The 20,317-nt window shown below is 42.4% G+C and overlaps 2 protein-coding genes across 3 annotated transcripts; one reads left to right on the top strand and one right to left on the bottom strand.

The window, feature by feature from the left end:
* Positions 1-2,273: 2,273 nt before the first annotated feature.
* On the bottom strand, positions 2,274-6,914 carry CTSZ (cathepsin Z). Its single transcript, XM_083801802.1, has 6 exons — positions 6,729-6,914; positions 6,178-6,341; positions 4,175-4,354; positions 3,448-3,598; positions 3,048-3,210; positions 2,274-2,562 (listed from the first exon to the last, which is right to left on the bottom strand). Exons 1-6 carry the CDS (start codon positions 6,863-6,865, stop codon positions 2,449-2,451), a joined length of 909 nt encoding a protein of 302 aa, XP_083657928.1. The 5' UTR covers positions 6,866-6,914; the 3' UTR covers positions 2,274-2,448.
* Positions 6,915-9,563: 2,649 nt separating this feature from the next.
* TUBB1 (tubulin beta 1 class VI) lies at positions 9,564-15,025 on the top strand. 2 transcript variants are annotated; one of them, XR_014573080.1, is made up of 5 exons: positions 9,583-10,551; positions 12,401-12,509; positions 12,715-12,825; positions 12,948-14,249; positions 14,418-15,025. XR_014573080.1 is itself a non-coding variant. In XM_083801794.1 (4 exons), exons 1-4 carry the CDS (start codon positions 10,495-10,497, stop codon positions 14,015-14,017), a joined length of 1,347 nt encoding a protein of 448 aa, XP_083657920.1. In that variant the 5' UTR covers positions 9,564-10,494; the 3' UTR covers positions 14,018-15,025. The 2 variants fall into 2 exon arrangements, 1 of the variants encoding a protein (XP_083657920.1); XM_083801794.1 differs by having other exon boundaries at positions 9,564-10,551; positions 12,948-15,025.
* Positions 15,026-20,317: the final 5,292 nt, after the last annotated feature.

Below are 20,317 nucleotides of genomic sequence, written 5' to 3'. Positions count from 1 at the left end.
TTCTTTCAGAGACCACTATTTGTTTCTGTTCATCGGCCTGGATTTCTCTTTGTACATAGAAATACTATTTAAAAGGGGTATAGCCAAGACTATTTGCGCTTTTTCAAGCACGTCTACTTCCCGAGGAACCTATTTTCTAAAAGACAAAAGTGACATTTTAAGTCAACTTGCTGTAAAGTTAAAATCTAAATTGCTTTTGCTCTTTTCTGCTGTCACTGATTTATGAAGGGGAACTCTAGGCTACCACGACAATTTGAGACAGAAGTCGATTGTATAGATTCTTCATTCCTTTCTAAAAGGAGTGCATCTTTCCTTTCCTCAGCCAGTCTTTCACTAGACTTTTTTTTTTTCCAAATGAACGTTTAAAGCTCCCCTTCTTTGCACCTCTTTTAAGTGTCTTGCTGCTTAAACTTGCATGAGACCTACTCTTCATAATATTTTCAGTAGGGTTTGCACACAAGTTTGGTTTGTTGTAGACCCTGGCTTCCTTTCTTAGTAGAATTAGTAACTGTAAAAACAACTTACCCTACAGCTCTTCCTTTTTTGTGTGTAACGCTGCCTCATATACTGTCTTCGTGATAATCAAGAGCAGTTTGTTACTGTCTCCATCACAAAGCTGACAGCTGTTCAGACAAAGCAGACTTCTGCTTTTCTCATTGTTCAAGTTTCACATCACTTCCTTTACACAGTCAAGTTCCTCTGCACTCACGGCTTATCATGATATTAAGCTAGTTGAAACTTCCATGATGCTGCTGTCAATACTATTATACTTCCCCGTCCTTCTGCTGACTAGGACTTAACTTACAGTAGGTATTGCAGCTTGGCAGAATTAATCTTATTGTCACTGTGGAGTCATTTTACTATGACAAAGGAAAGCCAAGGAAGTAGCTGGAACTAACCAATGCACAGCATGAGATTCTTCATTACCGTTTGCCTAGAGTTAGGCATCTATTCCAGTCTTCTTTAAAACTGAAGAGGTGAATAGTAGATGATCAGCAGCTAATGATTAGAGTATGATTCTTGTACATAGGAACCCAGAATTAGGGCCAAATCAACCAGATCTAAAACATGTTCTTTGATATCTGATAATCAGAATAGCACAACGACCTTGACTCAATGACTATCAGCACTATTGTTTCATGGATCTTAGCCATTCTGCTAAGCATAACAGTCTCTGATTGTAAGCAGTCTTCTCTTGCTTTCACAGATAAAACCAAGGTAAGTAGGAGAAACTACCTACTAAGAGGCAGCAGTCTTTCCTGAAGCTGTCTCTATCATCTCTCCCCCCGACACACACACTTTGTTATACCACTAAAAAGTTTTAACTTAGAGGCTTGAGTGAGGCATAATTCACAGTAGCATAGCTTTTGGAGACTAATAATTAAAAAAGGTATTCCACACTGTCTTTTCTCCCTTGATCACTACCTTCGAGGTTTCCTCATTGCTTGTATCTCAGTCTCCACTGTGGGTAGAATTAATATAATCTCATTTGATTTGTTTTTAAAACATCATAGTTTGCTACATACCAGATTGTTGAACAACCCTGTCACAAGAAGAAGCCCAGTAAAAGCAGTACCATCCTGGGAAAGGGTTTGGGTAACTAGTCTGCCACATGAGAATGCTTGTTACGTACAATAATAAAATGTAACTGAAGACATTAATAATAAGCTCTTACACTGTAAACACAATTGTAAAAGAGAACATTGTCAGTTTATTAAATGTAATGAGCAGTGCCACTTAATATGGCACTGGTTGCCACTTAGTAACTGATTTATTTTTAAGGAATAGAATTTGCTACCTTTTCTCATATTAGTGAGCATGAGAAGAGCTCTGTCTTGTGGCAGGCTAGACTTTGCCTCTAGGAGAAAAGTAGTACAGATAGTCATATATTAAAGCAAAAAAAAATAGAGCAAAATAAAAAGTAGATAAGTACTTTTAACATCTTTTGATCAACATTCCTCTTATAATTTTGGTTGGATAAAAGCAACAGTATCACATGAGACTTGCAGCAATATTTTTTCACCAGGAAGCCGAAGCTACAACAGGGAGATTTAGTTTTTGAATGTAAAATATCTGGTCTTAGCTTTGTTTTTATATCTGCATAATTGTATAATATTTGCTCACTACTGTTAGTTTAGTGTAAGTATAGTGCGCATAGTTTTTTAGTTACATCTGCATAATTTGTATTTTAAAAATATATATTTATACACAAATTTACATATAGTTTCTGTAAGACAATATGGTTTAAATACTGTGCATCAAAGCAGACAACATTTTTTCATGGGTAAATTACTTTAATTTTTAAATTTTAAGTAGTTATCTGAAGGCAACCTGTATTTCATTTTTAATACTGTGTGTTGTGTTATCTGGACTAATTTTGTAAACTGCCTGAAAGTTGAACTGTGAAAGTTTTAGACTATTCTTTAAACAAAAATGTACAGTATAGAATCAAGGAAGTAAAACATCTCCATACGCACAGTCCTCTTCAACAGCAAGATTGTACTGTGCTCCTCTTCCACCTTTATATGCACTTGTCACAATTCTCAGCCATCCTCTTTCACCCTGTAGAGAAAGAATCTGCATTAGTATAAGCAGAGACATTGTGATTCAGAAAACATAAGCTAACTATGCTATTGAACCTTTTTTGTTTTCCAGATGGGAATGGTTTAGAAGTGAGGCTAGGAATTCACTCAAGAAGTATAGAGCTACATTCATAGAACAGCCTTTTTTGAAGGGGCAGTCTGCTTCTGTTCTATGTATATGATTTGATTTTTGCCTACAACTAACAGATTTATGGTGGCCCATAACAGGAAGTGCATATCCATGAAAGGGCAGCATTTAGGATTGAGTTGACATTACCTAAGAAACTTTAACCAAATATCTGTCTTCAGCTTAGTTAAGTTTTTTTTAAATTTAAAGTTTAATTCAAATAAAGTTTTACTTTCTACCTGCAAGCTGCCTTTGCAGCATCCTCTTAGCAAGTGGGTAAAACTCCACCTTTCCTCTAAAGCAGTGCTGCAAACATATTTCTTCCCATGTTTCCTTACCCAGGGTTCACCCCAAGAATTACGAACAATCCAGTATTCTGTTCCATTTTCTACACCCCAGCCGGCCACAGATACAATATGATTCACGGTAGGTGAAGGGTTGTACTCTGTGTAGAGTCCTCCAGTATAAGCATCCAGCTTTTTAGTAGCCATTATACCACAGCTGTAATAAAACAGAGCAAGCATTTTTATACACAGAAATCAGGGTGGGAGCCTGGCTAAAAATCTATTTTCTTGCATTTTGACTTCTGAGCTCAGTTTTCTACAAACAAGCTAAAGTCTGCATATTAGTGCAGGGCTGCTACTATCTGCTCGATTGGAGAAGTACACTTCAGTCATTAAACTGAATTCCAAGCATTCCAGTCCAAATATTACTAGTAGATAATTTTTTTTTTTTTACCTAATTGGTCCATTCTTATAGATTTCTGCCATCATTTTTTCCCTTCCACTGACAGAACCATAGTCAGCAACTTTCCAGAGAGTGTAGTTCTTTATCACATGGCATTCTCCAAAAGTGACACAGGTTCCACACTGGTTAAACTTCTTGCACTCTACGAAGAGAAAGATTATCACAAGATAATGCTTTTCTTCCCATGAATTAATAACACACTGAGCTTTTTTCTTTTAACTTCATTTGAGGTAGATACTAAAAAGAATAATTACTTATCTCCAATGAACTAATTCTTTCTAGAAATTACACTTAAAGTCTCTACAATCATTAGTTATTATCCTTTACTTCATTGGCACAACTGCTTAGAGAAAGTTATTCGATTGTGCTTCTCTATAAATATAGACACTATTCCAGTAATACTGGAAACAAAGGTTTCATTTCTCCTTTGTTTAAGTTGACTCTCTCAAGTATTTTACTACATTAGTGATTGTATATCACAGACTTAAAAGATTGAGTTTAAACACTTCAGCTGGTGCAAACTTGTCTGGACATAATTTCATGTTATGCTGTCTAGACAGAGACCTGTAAGGAAAATCTGTCAGTCAAACAGCTGGTACTACACTGAAAGGCAGGAATCAGTAAATTGAAAAAAACACAGAAAATGATCATTTCTGTATATTAAAATCTGCCAAATCTGGGCTGAAGCCCTACACAGCAAAGAAAATAGGCATTGTACTTTGATTCTTAGCTTGGTAGTTGTTACAGGTCTCATCTGGAATGCCGTGGTCATGGGCATACATCCAAACACCCGTGTGGTCTCCACCTTCACAGGATCCTGCATTAGCACAATCAATCACGTTCTGTACAGAGAGGTAGGCAGAAGGCCATGCACCTTTTCTCTTTATGTTGATTCGATCTGCAATTATAAGCAATCAGTAAACGTTAGTGGAATGTGTGCTGTTACAAGTATTGAAACACCCTTGCCTTCATTGAACCTGTAACCATTTGCAGACAACCGTGTTTGTGGTTGGAAAAGCCTCAGTTATAGGTCATGCTATGTGTCTCAATACCTAGCTTAAATAGGCAGGCTGAGTTTTTGTGGGTTTTCATTGCAAGTTTTTTCCATTAAAAGCTAATCAAAAAGATGCAGATGAGTAAGATCCATTTAAACCCTTTAAGTACTCTAGAGTTCTTAATTCAAGTCACAATGTCTGAAAACTAGATCTATTTCCTGGCCTTTAAATACACATCATGAAACCAGCTCTCTCTCCAGAAGTAAAGAGTTACGTATAAACTCATGCAGACAGTCATAAGCTCCGGCAGCCCGGGTTTCTGGGAGACAGTTGTCACAAGCTTAAAGCAAGGAAGAGCTTTCAAAAGTACATCCACACTGCTGAGTAAACATCTCACCATTATTCTGCCATCTCAGACAGGCATCACCATCCTACTGCCTTATTTTGCCTGAAAGAGCTAGCTAGCTTGGCTTCCTAATCAATATTTATAAACTGCTTCTCACAAGATATTAACGGGCTTAAGTCATGCAACTGTAGTACTTTTAATCCTATTAGTACTAGTGACATTCAGTTCTACTTTGACAGAGAACTGGGGGAGTGCTCTGTATGAATTAGCAAGGCGTTATCCCAGCATAGACTTTCAGGAAGAACAGAAGGAATGAATGCTTTAGGTACTCAATGCACATACATGCACAGCTACATACACAATAAAGTTTTACCAAAAGTTAGATAAAATTTAGCAGCTTCTTAGCTATATATCTTAGTACTGCACTACATCATGGCAGCCTTCATAAACATCTATATTGTATTGCTTAAGAACAGAGACTTTACAGGTGCTTCTGTCTCCTCGCACACGTGCACTGTCTCCCAATTTCTGCAGTATTTCCTCCATTTCTCCTTCACAGCTGATCCTCTTAAAACATCCTATGCAAACAACTTCTCCAGTATGTTACTAAGCCAAAGCAGTTACATACAAGTCATAATATATTCTCTCTAGAGAAAGCATTTCTCCAGTTAACATAAACCTCTACTTCTGTTTTCTCAAGAAAAGGGCGGACATACCCATCTGCTGAAACTAGTTGTGTCTGCATGCTGCGGTAGACATTCATTTAAATAACAGGGCTCTTTAAGGTAATACTGTGTGGGCCCTTCCCACCAAGGGCAACTCCTTTCATTTCCTCATAGCTAGGCACTGCTGGAGCAGCACGCAGCCCCTTGCTGCTTCAGAGGGTGCAGCAGCCAGAGGTACAGCCAGAGGGAAGGGGACACACTTACTGCTTTATATCTGCTTCTACTATCACCACCCCTCCAAGGTGAGGGACAGTACACCCAGTTCCTACTCCAGGCCTTGAACAACAATTCGGCAGGAGCTATAAATGTAATCCCTCTGCAAACAGCTTTTTAACCATCCCAGTATTCCCCTTCCCCCCCCCCCACGTAGTTTTGAGAGGGTGGGGACAGCCTTCCTCTGGTTGCTTTCTCTACCGAAACCAAAACTCTGTGCCTTCAGCTGCCAGCTTGGCCTTTGCCCTTTTCCTGGGGTATTCACAGATGTCTAAGCTTGGTTTTGCTACATTAGTCACTGCAGCAACTTGGCACTTTTTTTTTCTTTACATCAGCTATTTTGTAACCTTAAGATAAACTTCCTTTGCTTAGCAAGAAATATTTAAATCACTGAGGGCAACACCTTGGCTGGTGAGGAGCTAGCAGACAGCCCAGCACATACCTGCTAAGGCGCTGGTGCTCCCGTGGGCCCAGCAGGACCCGCAGTACTGCGGGATGTGCTGGTTCCGAGTGGTGCTGGCGTAGTTGATGCCGTTAACATTTCTCCAGTCCCAGCTTTCTGGTAGCGTGGAGACGTCCAGGTACTCGTGAGGCCGGGGGTAGGTTCTGTATGGAGACAGAAGGAGTGAGCTTCCCTCGTTACTAAGCCGTATATTTTCAGGCAAATAAGGGGAAGTTGAAAAATAAAAATAAAAAAAAAAATAAAGGGGGGGTGGGAATTAAAAAGGAAAAAAAAAAAGACCAAGGACTCCCAGCCTTTCGCAATGTGACGCCGGTCATGTGCCCGCGGACAACGTGACCGGGCTCTCTCACCCGTGAGGTGCCCGGAGGGCTGTGAGGGGGTCAGGGCTGCCCCGGAGCCGCCCCGGAGCCCCCCCGTGCCCCTCTCGGTCCCTGTGGCTGATCCCCGGGCTCCCCCTCAGCGCCGCCGAGCCCCGGGGCGGGCACCCAGGGGACGGGCGGGCAGCCCTCAGCCGGCTCGGAGCAGCTCACCTCAGCCCCAGGGCCCTGCGCGGGGCCGGCCGGTAGCAGCTCTGCCCCTCCCTGAAGTAGAGGCCGGCCCGGCAGGCACCGAAGCAGCCCGCGAGCAGCAGCAGGAGGGAGGCGAGGAGCCGGGCCGGACCCTCCATGCTGGGGCGGCAAAACCTTCCTGAGGAGCCCGGCCCCGGCGCTGATTTAAGGGCGGCGGGAGGGGCCTTGCCGTGGGCGGGCCCGGCCGGCTGCCCCCCGGGGAGCCGCTGAGGGGAGCCCCTGGCGCTGGGCTCGGTGGTGGAGAGGCGTGGAAGGCTGGCGAAGAGCGTGTAATTAATTTCTGAGGGGTGTAATTAATTTCTGAGGGGAGAAGGAGTGAGTGTAATGAGAGAGCTCAACTGGCCGGGCCCGCTCTGCTCCCTGCCTCTGGATCAGGGCAGCCGCAGCCCACTCGGCCGGTGTGCTGTGCTGGCTTCCCTCTGGTGCTGCTGGAAGGTCTCCATCTCACATGCTTCTCACATTACTCACAACCGAGTAATTTTGGTTTAAAACAAGCACACACATACAAAGAAAAAGCTGTTAAAATAGTGCGATGAGTCAATAAATACAGTGGCTATCGGTGCGCGGTTTGTGACAGGAGGACCTCTACCTGTGACATGCACACCCTGTGTGAATGGGATATGGGTTTCTTTGCCTTCAGACTGATACATCAGTGTCATGCAAGGCTGTAACCAGCAACTGTGTGATTACATACAGCAGGCAGGTTTGTTTTTTTTTCCTAGTTTTGCAGTCTCAAGTTTTGAATTTTTAAGCCCTCTTATACTAGAGTTTAAAGAGGAATACAGGCCCTTGCGCAGGCATATCTGTTGCTAATGCATACTGTGCTGGTACAAGCAAGCAAACAAAACAAAACAGAAACAAAAACCCCAGCCCAGCAACCAAAAAACATGGCTTGTTTGTGGTCTTACACCCATCACCAGGGCTTTGGTATCTCGGGCCCACTCAGGGCAGTGGAAGCAGTGGGCAGGCTGATAACAGACGCTGCAGGGCAGGCGGGTAGGAGTCTGCCCAGTGCCAGGCTGCCCTAATCGCCTCTGTGCCGAAAGGTGCTCGGAGCCAACCCTTCTGCCACATCCTCCTCTTTCTCTTGAGACACACGCTGCTAATCTACAGCAGCACATGTGTACTGGCCGTGCCTGGGAAGTGTTCTTGTGCAGTTAGCAGGCTTGAGGTTTCCTTCATTGGCTGGTTTTCTTCGTCTTGAGATGAAGGATGACAGACCTGCAAACAAACAAAATCTACACAGAAACATGCTTTCCATATGCCAAGTTTGGTATAAAGAAAGACTTGGGGGTTCACAGCAATGTGTTTAGGGGAGGCAAGAAAAAAGAGGCACAAACCACCTTCACGAAGCAGTCAGGGACTTTGTGTCATGCAATAACTTTAAAGACTGTATTAGGAAATACTTCAGAGAAGGCACATGATTCCAGGGAGCTATTTTTAGCAAGAGAAAAAACAATGTTTAGTGATTGCATATTTTTTCACTTCCTTTTTTTTTTTTTTTATTTCCCCTTTTCTTGTGAAATGCTCTCAATATTTTTATTGCTGAAATTATTTTGCCAAATATTTTGGACAACAAATTATCAAACCTTCAGCTTCTTCATAAATTGTGGCTATTGCAAATGAATAAATTAGATATTTTAAGTGGCTTTTTTTTTTTCTCTCTCTACCAGTAGCTTTCCGACACATTGTGTCACTGCAGCTCCCATTCAGAATGTAGCGGTTGAGGACACAATTTGGAATTGTACAGAAGGGCATGAGGCTGCATCAGAGTGGTTCAGGCTGGTTGTTAGGAAAAGGTTCTGCCCCGTGAGGGTGCTCAGGCACTGGAACAAGGTCCCCAGGGCAGTGGTCACAGCACTGAGCCTGTTGGCATTCAAGAAGTGTTTGGACAAGGCTCTCAGACACACGTTTGGTGTTTGGATGGCCCTGTGTAGAGCCAGGAGTTGGACTCAATGATCCTTGTAGGTCCCTTCCAACTCGGGACACTCAGTGATTCTATGAAAACAAACAAGAAATGTGTATGGATAAAAAGTACGTGCTTTTCAAAGCAATGCAAATCTCCAAATAATCTTTTCAGCATTTTGCATTAGAAAATATTTACAATTCAGCAATTTTGAACATAACTGTGGTGTTGTCTTGCGATGGAAACTAAACTGTTTAGAGAATACTTATTTTCTGGAAAATTATAAAACTATTGTGTTCTAAAGAAACAAAATCAATATGCCTGAATTGTAAATCTTGCTGTTAATACTCCCTGTTGAGGACAGTTAATAGCTTTGCGGAGGGTAACAATGTTTGCTAGCTACTTTTTGAGATGTGGATGTGGTACTAAACTTTGTCTTAGGAGCAGTCATCTGTTCCTTCATTGGCTGGTGGAAAAAAGTGGAAGTCATCTGTGGTGGGGAAGTCTGGAATAAGCTGATTTTTGTTTTGTAACAATATGGAAGCTCATAGATTCCTTATCTCTAGCAACCCATAACCTGGTAAAAGTAGTAGTTACTTTTAATGAGTCAAGTCCTTCCACTGTCGCCTTTTTTATGCAAAATAATTAAAGGTGCTTTCCTAATTCTAGTTTCTCTCCCTATCCTTAAAAAGAAAACTTGCAAAGCGCTGGCAGTCATCTGACATAATAAAACTACTACAAGCTTCCAGAAGGCCGTCTGTTCTGGGTTTCTGTTGCGCAGTGATATTAGCCCTGTTTATCAGCAGGCAACACGCCTGTGCCATGTTTTGCTCAGGCTTGCGTTATTTCCTTTAAAGCAGTGACACATTTCACACAGTGGACATTATAGTTAACTGCACTGGAAGTAGGATTTCACCTCTAGCATTTTCCTGGAAAATTCTGAAATACTTCATCTCAGATACAAGAAAATGAGAAATATGACATTAGAAATACTGTATTTCTTAATGGCAGGAGAGAGGAGGAAGAGAGAGAGAGAGAACATCTGTGCAAGTTAGTTGCAAATTGATTCAGATCTCAGATTGGATGAAATGTATGGGTTCTTATTAAACGTTTAAGGAACATATATCATATATTTATGTCTTACAAAGTACTTTTTGTTACTGACCCTCTCCCCTTCCTTCATGAAAATTATGCTTATCAGTGAACTTCAAGTTTGCCTGGCAGTGTGCTGAATATTGTCATTCTAAGAGGTTAATGCTCAGAAGTTGTTATTGTTTTGATTATGGATGGTCTCCTGTTTGACTGTTATGATGTGTAAAATTTAAATCTTGTGACAGTTCAGGTGCTTAACATTGCTCATTTTTGGCTCTACTATTTCTATATACATATAAATACAGAAAATAATGTACATATATACATATATTATGCACAAAATAATGAAACACAAATACAACGTGTACAGAGTTTTGAATCACACTGCTGCACAAAGAACTGCAATTAATTCTTAAGTGTGTGTGTGTACATGTGAGACACAATTTGCTCTTCCAAGCCACTCTCAGCAATGTACCTGTGCTCTTATACCTTATCCGTGGGCAGTGAATATGTACTTTGCCTTTTTGCGACAAATTTGATGTGCCACTTGCGGGGAGTCAGCTACTCCCCTTGCTGGGTGAGTGACAATCTCACCAGTATAAAAAGGCCCCTTGGGGCGGACTGTGCTGGGTGTAGCTGATAGAGCAGCAGAAAGAGGGCTTGCTCTAGGGACTGCAGCTAGAAAGCCTGTGCTGGGCTGTAGCTACCAACAGGTCTAAGCTGCACAAAATGCGTGAAATCGTGCATCTTCAGATTGGCCAGTGTGGAAACCAAATTGGAGCAAAGGTAAGGTCTCCTTTCAGTTTTGGTCCTTAGGAGTAAGTGCTGTCATCGGTACCAGGTCAAACACCATTAACAGATGGGGACTTTGAGGGAGGGACAACTACTTTGTTGACTAGATGATAGGATGCATGGCATGCCAGCCATGCTTATGAGTGTTTTGATGTGAAAGTTGTAAGACGGATGTGCTCCTCATTCAAAGGCTGATCGTAAGACTGTCAAAGACTGTTTTTCATTCTGCAAAAACTGTAAAACTAATAATAATATGAGAATGGTCTTATATCTGCAATAACTATGGCACAGCAATTCTAAGTGCTCCAGAGCATTCCTGCTGGGACTCATGTTCCCAGGGGCATTAATCCAGTCTGCAAAATACCAGGACAAGTGAAGGAGCCAACAACTTCATGACTGCAAGTTTGTTATGCCAGTACTTTAGTTCAGACATACAGCACTAACTCTGCCACATAATAATCGTTAATACGGGATTGTGTTAGTCAACAGAATGACCTGTGCTGTCAGCAAACAATTAGGCTTTTCTAAGTTAAGTTAAGGATTCCTGCCTAACTGGCCTCCTGTGAGAGGCAGTCATGTCATTCGGAGTATATTTGTGTAGTTTAAACAATGGTTAGATATTACTTAGAGACGTCAGTCATTGCTGACTTTGTGTGCCAGAATAAAAAATAAAAACGTTCTTTTTGCTGTACAATGTCCATAACACCCTTTTGTTTACTTAGGAGGAAGCTGAAAAAAAAAAAAAAAGAAAAAAAAGAAAGAAAAGTATCAGGGTTAATTTGGGGCCGGGGGTATCTTTGAAGACACATGACAGCTGAAGGAGTGTTCCGTTCTGTTTTTCCTCCATTTCTCGCTACCACAAACATCACCTTGGTTTCTTCTATTGCCTATATCTATTGCCTATATCTATTGCCTATATCTAATTGATATATTCTATATCCACAGCACACGATGCTGTGGATGGCCAGGAAATGCAATGCTAGCCCCAAACAGTTTGAATGCAGCCAGTGTGAACACTGAAAAGTTTATAATTTTTCTGTTGTATCTGTCCTGGAAACCGCTTATGTCTAATAGGACCAGTATAAAAGCACCCATGCACATAAATATACCATGCACGTGCTCGCAATGTTGTAGGTGTAGAGTTGAAATGGTTGCTAACCCGAAAGACCTTTAAAATTAAAATAGCCTGCTCATTATATTGGCTGGGTGTGTCTGCATTAACACTGCTGTGGCAGCTGCCTTGATAAGCGCCCCAGTACAAGACACCCATATGAATGTCAAGATAGGCCATACAGGCCCAGTATCTGCTTGCAGAAAGCATTGCTCCCGTGCAGACTTGGCTGAGCTGGTGTTGCCGTGCTGCAGCCCCACTTGTGCGTGACAGGCCTCAAAGCACACACCTCCCCCAGACCAACACAGGCTTTTGTTATGTTCATACCAAATAGTACCAGTGTCATTTAAACTAATATAAATTCTGTGCTATTTAAACAAATATCAATTTTCCTTTTCTAGAGAGGCAATATTTCCTTTTCTAGTGCACAGGCAATATTTAACCAGCATAACTGGTCTACTAAACTCTCCCCTTGAACTTACTGGGAGGGAGAGGAGGAGAGGAAGCCCCCCGCTCTGATGGGCTCCATTGCATTTCATTCAGCTGGTCGTACTAAAATTGCTCTCCTACCCTCTGCAGTCTAACCCGTACATGGCAAATCATCCCTCACTTCAGCCGCAGTTCCTGCTTTGTGTGGAGTCACAGGCACAAGGCATGAGAGCTGCTGCTGGACACATTGTGCTGGGAAAAAAAAATCATGATGGCTGTATTGAATCTCTTTTCCTTTTTCAGTTCTGGGAGGTGATAAGTGATGAACATGGAATTGATATCGCTGGAAACTACCGTGGGGATGCATCACTGCAGCTTGAGCGAATTAACGTGTACTTCAACGAGGCTTACTGTAAGTGCACAGTGCTGTTAGGATGTCAGCAATTTACAGAGACAAAATAAAGGTTAAAATAAGTAACAGAGTTAAAAAACAAACAAACAAACAAAAAAGCCACCACCATCACCATCCCAAACCTGTAGGTGGGTTGGATTTTTTTAGAGTAGTTTGTAAGCCTGTCTGTTTTCTAACAGTAGTTGGTCATTTTCTTTTGTTCCAGCCCATAAATATGTACCCCGGTCTATCTTGGTGGACCTGGAACCTGGTACAATGGACAGCGTACGCTCCAGCAAAATAGGCCCACTATTTCGACCTGACAATTTTATTCATGGTATGTACAGCAAGGTAACTGGGGCCAGCTGTTTCAGACCACCCTTTTAACCCCACCCTTGTAGTCTTTAAAAATTACTCTTGTGAATTTTGTGGTTGTTCTGTCTGTAATTCTGTTTACAGGTAATTCAGGTGCTGGAAACAACTGGGCTAAGGGCCATTACACAGAAGGAGCTGAACTGATTGAAAATGTCATGGATGTGGTCAGGAACGAGTGTGAGAGCTGTGACTGCCTTCAGGGGTTCCAGCTCATCCATTCACTTGGTGGTGGTACAGGCTCAGGTATGGGCACACTCCTCATCAACAAAATCAGAGAAGAATATCCGGACAGGATTATGAACACCTTCAGTGTTGTGCCTTCCCCCAAAGTATCCGACACAGTCGTAGAGCCATATAATGCCATCCTCTCCATCCACCAGCTAATAGAGAATACAGATGAAACCTTTTGCATTGACAACGAAGCGCTATACGATATATGTTTCAGAACTTTAAAGCTCACCAATCCCACCTATGGTGACCTCAATCACTTAGTGTCCCTAACGATGAGCGGTGTCACAACCTCGCTCCGTTTTCCTGGCCAGCTGAATGCAGACCTGCGGAAGCTGGCTGTTAACATGGTGCCCTTTCCTCGCCTGCATTTCTTTATGCCAGGCTTTGCTCCACTGACGGCTCGAGGTAGCCAACAGTACAGAGCCCTTTCGGTGCCAGAGCTTACTCAACAGATGTTTGATGCGCGCAACATGATGGCAGCCTGTGACCCCCGTCGTGGGCGTTACTTGACTGTGGCTTGCATCTTCAGAGGCCGAATGTCTACCAGAGAAGTGGACGAACAGTTGCTGGCTGTCCAGACCAAGAACAGCTCCTACTTTGTGGAGTGGATCCCTAACAACGTCAAAGTGGCTGTGTGCGACATACCGCCGCGAGGGCTGAAGATGGCAGCTACCTTTATTGGCAATAACACAGCCATCCAGGAGCTCTTCATCAGGGTTTCTGAACAGTTCTCAGCTATGTTCAAAAGAAAAGCATTTCTCCACTGGTACACTGGTGAAGGCATGGATGAGATGGAGTTTTCAGAAGCAGAGGGAAACACCAACGACCTTGTTTCCGAGTACCAACAGTACCAAGATGCCACTGCAGATGTTGAGGAATATGAAGAGGTAGAAGTGGAAGCCAGTCCAGAAAAGGAAACGTAAGAACAATGACAACACGAAAACATTCTCCAGATAAGCCTGTTGTCATTCACTAAAGAAAAAGCAGTAGCCATCAACTGCATACCAAAAATAACACTTAGATTTTTTCCTCTGTATCTGGCCAAAGTATATTCAGTATTACAATATGATGCTTTTGAAATTAACAGCAGCTATGCTTTACTTTCCTAAACAACTGTTGACACTGAATCTCTCCCAAAAAAGATCCACTATGAAGGCAAGTACCCTCATTACAGCCTTTCTTGTATATGTATTCACTTTTTGAATATTACTGCTTGACACGATGTAATATAGAGTCTGTGTATGTACGTGCACGTATGTGTGTATCAGGATCATAAGCAACAGCAAAATATGCTATCAACTCATCAAATTTATTTATTTTCAGGTAACCACAGTCCATGCCTTGTCAATGAACTTGCTACTGTTCTAGGAACACATACACATCTGTAAGACCTATAAAGGCAGTATCTATTTTATTATGCATGCTGCAGACAGAACGTCACCTAGAGCCATTCAAGTTCACGTTGGGGGGTGAAGGGAGAAAAACAGAGCAGGACAAGACTAAATATGGACATTCTTTTTTTTTTAATAGTTCTATAACATTGCTGGTCTATATTATTGCAGAGCTCGTACTCATCGTTGTGTGATTTTTCCCTTTCAAACTATAGCTTGAGTTATACTAGCACAAAAAAATTGCGAACACTGTATTTTGGTGTGGTATTCCCTCCCCTGTACCCTAATTATTGTAAATTTTCTTCCTATCACTTCGTACAGCAAAATGGATGGAATGGTTTGCAGCTAGAGACAGAAATTCAACAGCAATCAATAGGTAATACCTTGACAAAAAGTCTTATGCCCTTCATAGCCACTGTATGTATAAAACACTTTAAAATAAAAATATATACCAATACTACAAAATAATACTTGAAAGATTTGATAAACAATTTATTTTTATAAGGATTAAAATATATTTACAAGTTTTTACACAAAAAAGCACTTTTTATTATACTCTTGGAAAGGAGAGTTTATTATACTCTGCAGAAAGCAATGCCTCGTGTTTTATTTTGGGTCACTTGTATTACAGTGATGGTAACAGCATCTAGTTGAACACAAATCTGATGCCAGTTATGTAAGTATATTGTCTTCCTTCCTCTGCAGTGGGACATTATGCACACACATCCCTCGGGAAGTATTTCACTTGCAGTTTTGTCTTCAACTTAGACCTCACGATGTTCACTGGATTAGTTTGTTCTGAGCACACGAGGAAGATGAACTCCCCAGTGGGAGAACTTTAAAAACAACAGCACACCACTTCCAGCAGTGGGAGAGAACTGGCAGATGTATTTTTGATTACGGTTTTGAAATTATGTGCTTATGTTCTCTGCTGACATACTTTCTGATTACTTCCGCAAAATACTTATTAATCATGAAGTGAAGTAAGCAAAAAAATGCTTTAAATGGCAGCTACATCTCTCTCATTGATATACCTGAAATACCAGCATGAAAAACAAGAGATTTGACTTAAAAATAAATGCATTTGCTGCTGAATGGTAGAGTTTGATAAAAAGTCTCTTTTAACCCACCATGTCTCTGCAAAAGGAAGTACTTTGTTTCACGAGGAACAACAGTTGTCACACATTCATGTGTTTAACCACAAGTGACATTTATTAGCGTGCTGATTTACACACAGACAAGTTTTACAGTTAACATGATGACATTGTACTGCAGTCTTGAGCTTGCCTACAGCTTGCAGTTTGCTGTTACAGTATTCACCACAGATCAGTTCCTAGGAGAGATTTAAAATACAAGTTACTTGATTCAAGAATGAGAAGTCATATACAAGGTAGATTTCACACAAGTTAACAATAGTTTATCTCAGGGCTAGAAGCTGTCCTACATTCGTGGTATCACCACCTATTTTTCAGGATGTCAAATACACTAATTCCTGATTATGCTTATAACAACTTCTTATGCAAAAGAAAGTCTCCATGTGACTTTTGCCAACCATATTAACTGCAGGTCTTGGTTCAGAGGTTTATTTTAAAGACAGTCTTGTTTTAATTTACAAGCATATGGGGACATTTCAACAATTTCAACAACGTTACTGTCTCTACAAACATATTTATGGTAATGTTAATGTACACAGATCACCTGTACTGGGACAGGTTGTTATCTTATGCACATAACAGTCCTGGTCACAAAGCAATCCTTCCTAGTGACGTTATCTACTGCTGCTTGAGGCAGAGCCCAGAAGAGATTTCAGCTGCTCGTGATATATGCAACATCACAACGCAAGTACAAGCAGCAGCCACCTCTCACAGGTATCAGCTGACCCTTACAGAAGTTAGGGTTTACTCAAGATTCTGTTCTACTCAGCATACTGAGTAGAAGTGGTCACCTGCACGGCTGTCTCTGGCTTGGCAAAGCAAGGGTGGACAGAGCTCTCACCCCTTACAAGGACACAGCTGCCTTACCGCAGTGTGTAACAGCTTTGACCAAGACACAAATCATTCAAACCAGAGCCTGACGGAGCAGCCTCAGCTCGCTGCGCTAAGGACGTGAGGCCCTTCCCTGTCCCCCAGGAGGTGAGGACGCGGGCACCACAGGCACCGTCAGCCGCCACCCCGCTCTGCACCCGAGCGCCGGGCTGATCTCCCACGGGCGGCTCCCGCTGCCGTGCCCCGAGCAGCCGGCCCGGCGCCCACCTCTCACTCCTTCTTGGGCTTCACGGTCTTCACGGTGGCCATCGCCGCCCTCTCCGCCTCGGCCTTGTACTGCGGCTTCATGGCCGCTCGGACGGCCTGGGCGCAGATCTGCGAGTAGCGGATGTAGCTGGCGAGAGGGAGAGAGGCGAGGTGAGGTGAGAACCGAGCGGTCCCCGGAGGGTCCCCAAGGTCCCCCCGCGCCGCCCCGCTACCTGAGGCCGGCCTGCCGCCAGTACGCCACCATGGCTGCGCCCCGCCGCTCCGCCACCAGCAAGGTCAGCGCCCGCCGGAAGGGGAAAGACCGCTCTGCCGTCCTGTGGCCAATCAGCGAGCGAGAATTATCTTCTGCCCAATCAGACTCCGAGTTCCCTCAGGGAAGATGACCAATGGTAAATGAGCAGTCGCCTTAGCGCCGTCGCTGGCCGCTGGCGGCGGCCAATGAGAGGGCTGAATGCGGCACGCGCCTCCCGCCCTTTCTCCTGGAGGAGACTCGCGGGAGCTGCCTCGCGGCTGCCCAGGCGGGGTGTGAGGGGCGGGGCGCGGGGGGGGGGCACAGCCCTCGTCAGTGCCTCAGCTGGCGGGCCTTGGCTTCTTCGGCTCGAGTGTAAAGATCAAAATGGTTTATAAGTAAGCATGGACAATTATTTTTATAGTTGTGTATAAATTTTCGAGTTGGAGCGTTAAGCCACATGCGGCCAAGCTCTGCCATGTTCCCTTTTATCCCCTAGAACACCGGATCCCCTTGGCACGGGGTTCTTGTGGGTGTAAGGCATTGCATGCACCTGAAGTTATATTAACCGTTTACTCTAAATAGATTCATGAGAAACAACAGAGCTTCTAGTTCACTACCATCCATTTGTCACTACTTGATGGAAAAACGAATTCCCATATATGAGAAGCAAAAAGTTGTAAGAAGACTCAAAACAAGTTGCATAAGGAATCAACGTGGTTCTAATCATGGTTAATTTAAGTAATTACAACTGAGGTTTTAAGCAAGGAAAATTTTGGATGATTATTATTTTTTAAATCCTTGCACTTAAGCACGCATACCTCTTCTCTGTTCTTTCCATCCTCAACCAAACCACATCACAAAGTATTTCGGAATCCTCTGGAAACCTCAGAGGTCCTGAGGAAACCTTGGTGGCTTTGTTCCTCTTTGCACAGAGGCCTCGTGTCTTCCTGACAGTTTTGGTATCTGCTGAAGTGCAGATACCTGGAAATCACTGAGTGATTTCACATTGCTACACGGTGATGATTTTTAAAGCACAGAGTAATTTTCAGCTTTATTGGAGAGCTTACTTAGTCCAGAGCCATTGTAATTAACAAGCTATATACACTAATATGAACAGTATAGAGCCACCAGAACAAAGAGAACCCTTACCCACCAGATACATCACAGTCTGTCTCCAGGATAACATAAGCCAGTAAGAGAAGATTGCCCTATGTAGTCAGTAGGCACAGCAACCAGGAAGAAATAGTAGGAAGACAGAAAGAATTTCCTTTCCTTACTTTGCCTATTTGATCTCTCTACTGAGATTACTGAAGACGACTCTACAGTGCCAGTTGTGATGACATTTTGAAGGTGGGCATTTTATTACACCAGTTCCTTCCATCTGGACCAACAGACAAACAATTTGTGGTTTTTATAATTGCTAAACAACTTTGCCTCCACTGAATTTGGACTTGATTTCTAAAACCGATGTATTACAGTCTTTACTACTTAATTTTAAAGAAAGAGCTAGTATAAACGAGGCAGAAAATATTTCATATTGCATACATTTATTTCCATATTTATTTTTTGTTCAAGACATTTATGTCCTCCTAATTCTGAGACATAGGTGACATATTGGAACAAAGCTTTCCAACTTGTAAAAATTAAGTCCATTAAAAATATTTGTTATGACAGGCAGCACTTTTAACACACAAAGGGTGCCAGTGATACATTGGAAAAAAAAAAAACCATATTTGTTTTCAAAAAAACTAGCTACAGGAGGAAGATACAAGGAAGCACCAATGATTTTTAAAAGCCCATCTCTGCTACCTGTGCAACATACTTGATGCACCACAAGTAACTACACTACTTTTACATATAGATAAAGAGATGTTAAATGCAAATGCTGTTTTAATGGTAATATCAGATGATTTCTTAGGTAAAATAGTTATAAATAAGTTTAATTATATTAATTATAAATAAGATAATCATGGGTTGCCCAGGCCACAAATATGGACACCTTTGTTCCAGCTACATGTCCTTCTACTGCCCCTCCACCTTCTCTGATCTCCCTCCTCACCCCTCTCTCATCTACTCCTCTTTTTAATCCATTTTCTTTTTGCACTGCATTTTCCCTCTCCATACCTCCACATGTGGAGCCTCTGCAATTCTGTGCAATGCACTCAGATTTAAATCCGTAATAGAGATACACACAACCTGGGTGCACCTATTCCCACATTTAGCTGTATTTGCTATTTGTTGATCTTGAAAGATAAAAATTCATCATGAATTAAATTTCTGGGAGGGCTACCATGCCAAGACAGAATGAAAATTACATTAGTGACAGAAATTGTGCTCTACAAAAATTTCAGAGTATATATTAATATTTATACATCTGTAAACAAGGCACCATTACAGAATTATACATTATAATAATTATAATTATATATTTATTTATTATATATAATTATTATATGTTTTCATGCCTGCTTGAATGTATCTGTAAAGCCTGAATCTTCCTTCATATAAGAACTTTCAGAGGCCTAGGAAGGGGAACTTAAAGAGAGTTCACAAAGGAGGAAAGTTTGGAAAGGTATAGAGTGTGCAAAGAGAAAAAAGGATATGATAAGAGGGTTAGATGCAGAGATCAAGAGAAGCTGAGGTGGTGCGATTAGCAACATCCAGAAATGTGAGAGAGGATAGATCTGTGGGAACTAAAGATGTGAGATTAGAAATGTCCAAAGGAATTGAGGAAGTGAGGGAAGAAGCGTCCCGAAAGGAGAGATTGGAGACATCCAGAAACGGTGTAGAGATGAGGTTAGAAACATCCTCAGCAGTCGATGAGGATAACTCAGAGGAACCCTGAAATGTGAAATAGTTAAAATCCGTGAAATCTAGTGATTCTGAAGAGGTTGAGGAGGTGTGCTCTGAGACGTGTATGGAGGTCGGAGGGATTTCACAGGAAACATCCAAGGAAGCTGAGGAGGTGGGACTGGAGACGTCTAGGGAGGATGAAGAAGTGAGACTGGAGAGGTCTAGAGAGGGAGAAGAAGCAGGACTGGAGAAATCTGGGGAGGCTACTGAGGTGAGACTTGAGAGATCTAAGGAGATTGAAGAACTGTCGCCAGAGACGTCCAGAGAGCCTGATGAGGTGAGGCTCAATAGGTCCAGTGAAACCGAAGAGGTGAAACTGGAGCGCTCCCAGGAATCTGAAGAGGAGACACTGGAGAGCTCTAAGGAGATTGAAGAGGATGTACTGGAGAACTCTGAGGAGGCTGAAGACGTGAGACTTGAAAGGTCCAGAGAAGATGAAGTGAGACTGGAAAAGTCCACAGAGGATGAAGAGCTCAGACTGGATAGATCCAAGGA

This window comes from Anser anser (assembly GCF_964211835.1).
Source record: "Anser anser genome assembly, chromosome: 16".
NCBI classification, from domain to species: domain Eukaryota; kingdom Metazoa; phylum Chordata; class Aves; order Anseriformes; family Anatidae; genus Anser; species Anser anser.
Note: the sequence above shows the minus strand (reverse complement) of the source record. Positions and strands in the feature narration are given on the sequence as shown.

Excerpts from the sequence above, each read along its gene's own strand:
- CTSZ (XM_083801802.1), bottom strand. The coding sequence starts at position 6,865 with ATGGAGGGTCCGGCCCGGCTCCTCGCCTCCCTCCTGCTGCTGCTCGCG. Across the intron at positions 3,599-4,174 it reads CTACCAAGCTAAGAATCAAA|AGTGCAAGAAGTTTAACCAG; the intron begins GTACAATGCCTA and ends TTCTCTTCGTAG. Across the intron at positions 3,211-3,447 it reads TATAAGAATGGACCAATTAG|CTGTGGTATAATGGCTACTA; the intron begins GTAAAAAAAAAA and ends GTTTTATTACAG.
- TUBB1 (XM_083801794.1), top strand. The coding sequence starts at position 10,495 with ATGCGTGAAATCGTGCATCTTCAGATTGGCCAGTGTGGAAACCAAATT. Across the intron at positions 10,552-12,400 it reads GAAACCAAATTGGAGCAAAG|TTCTGGGAGGTGATAAGTGA; the intron begins GTAAGGTCTCCT and ends TTCCTTTTTCAG. Across the intron at positions 12,826-12,947 it reads ACCTGACAATTTTATTCATG|GTAATTCAGGTGCTGGAAAC; the intron begins GTATGTACAGCA and ends TTCTGTTTACAG.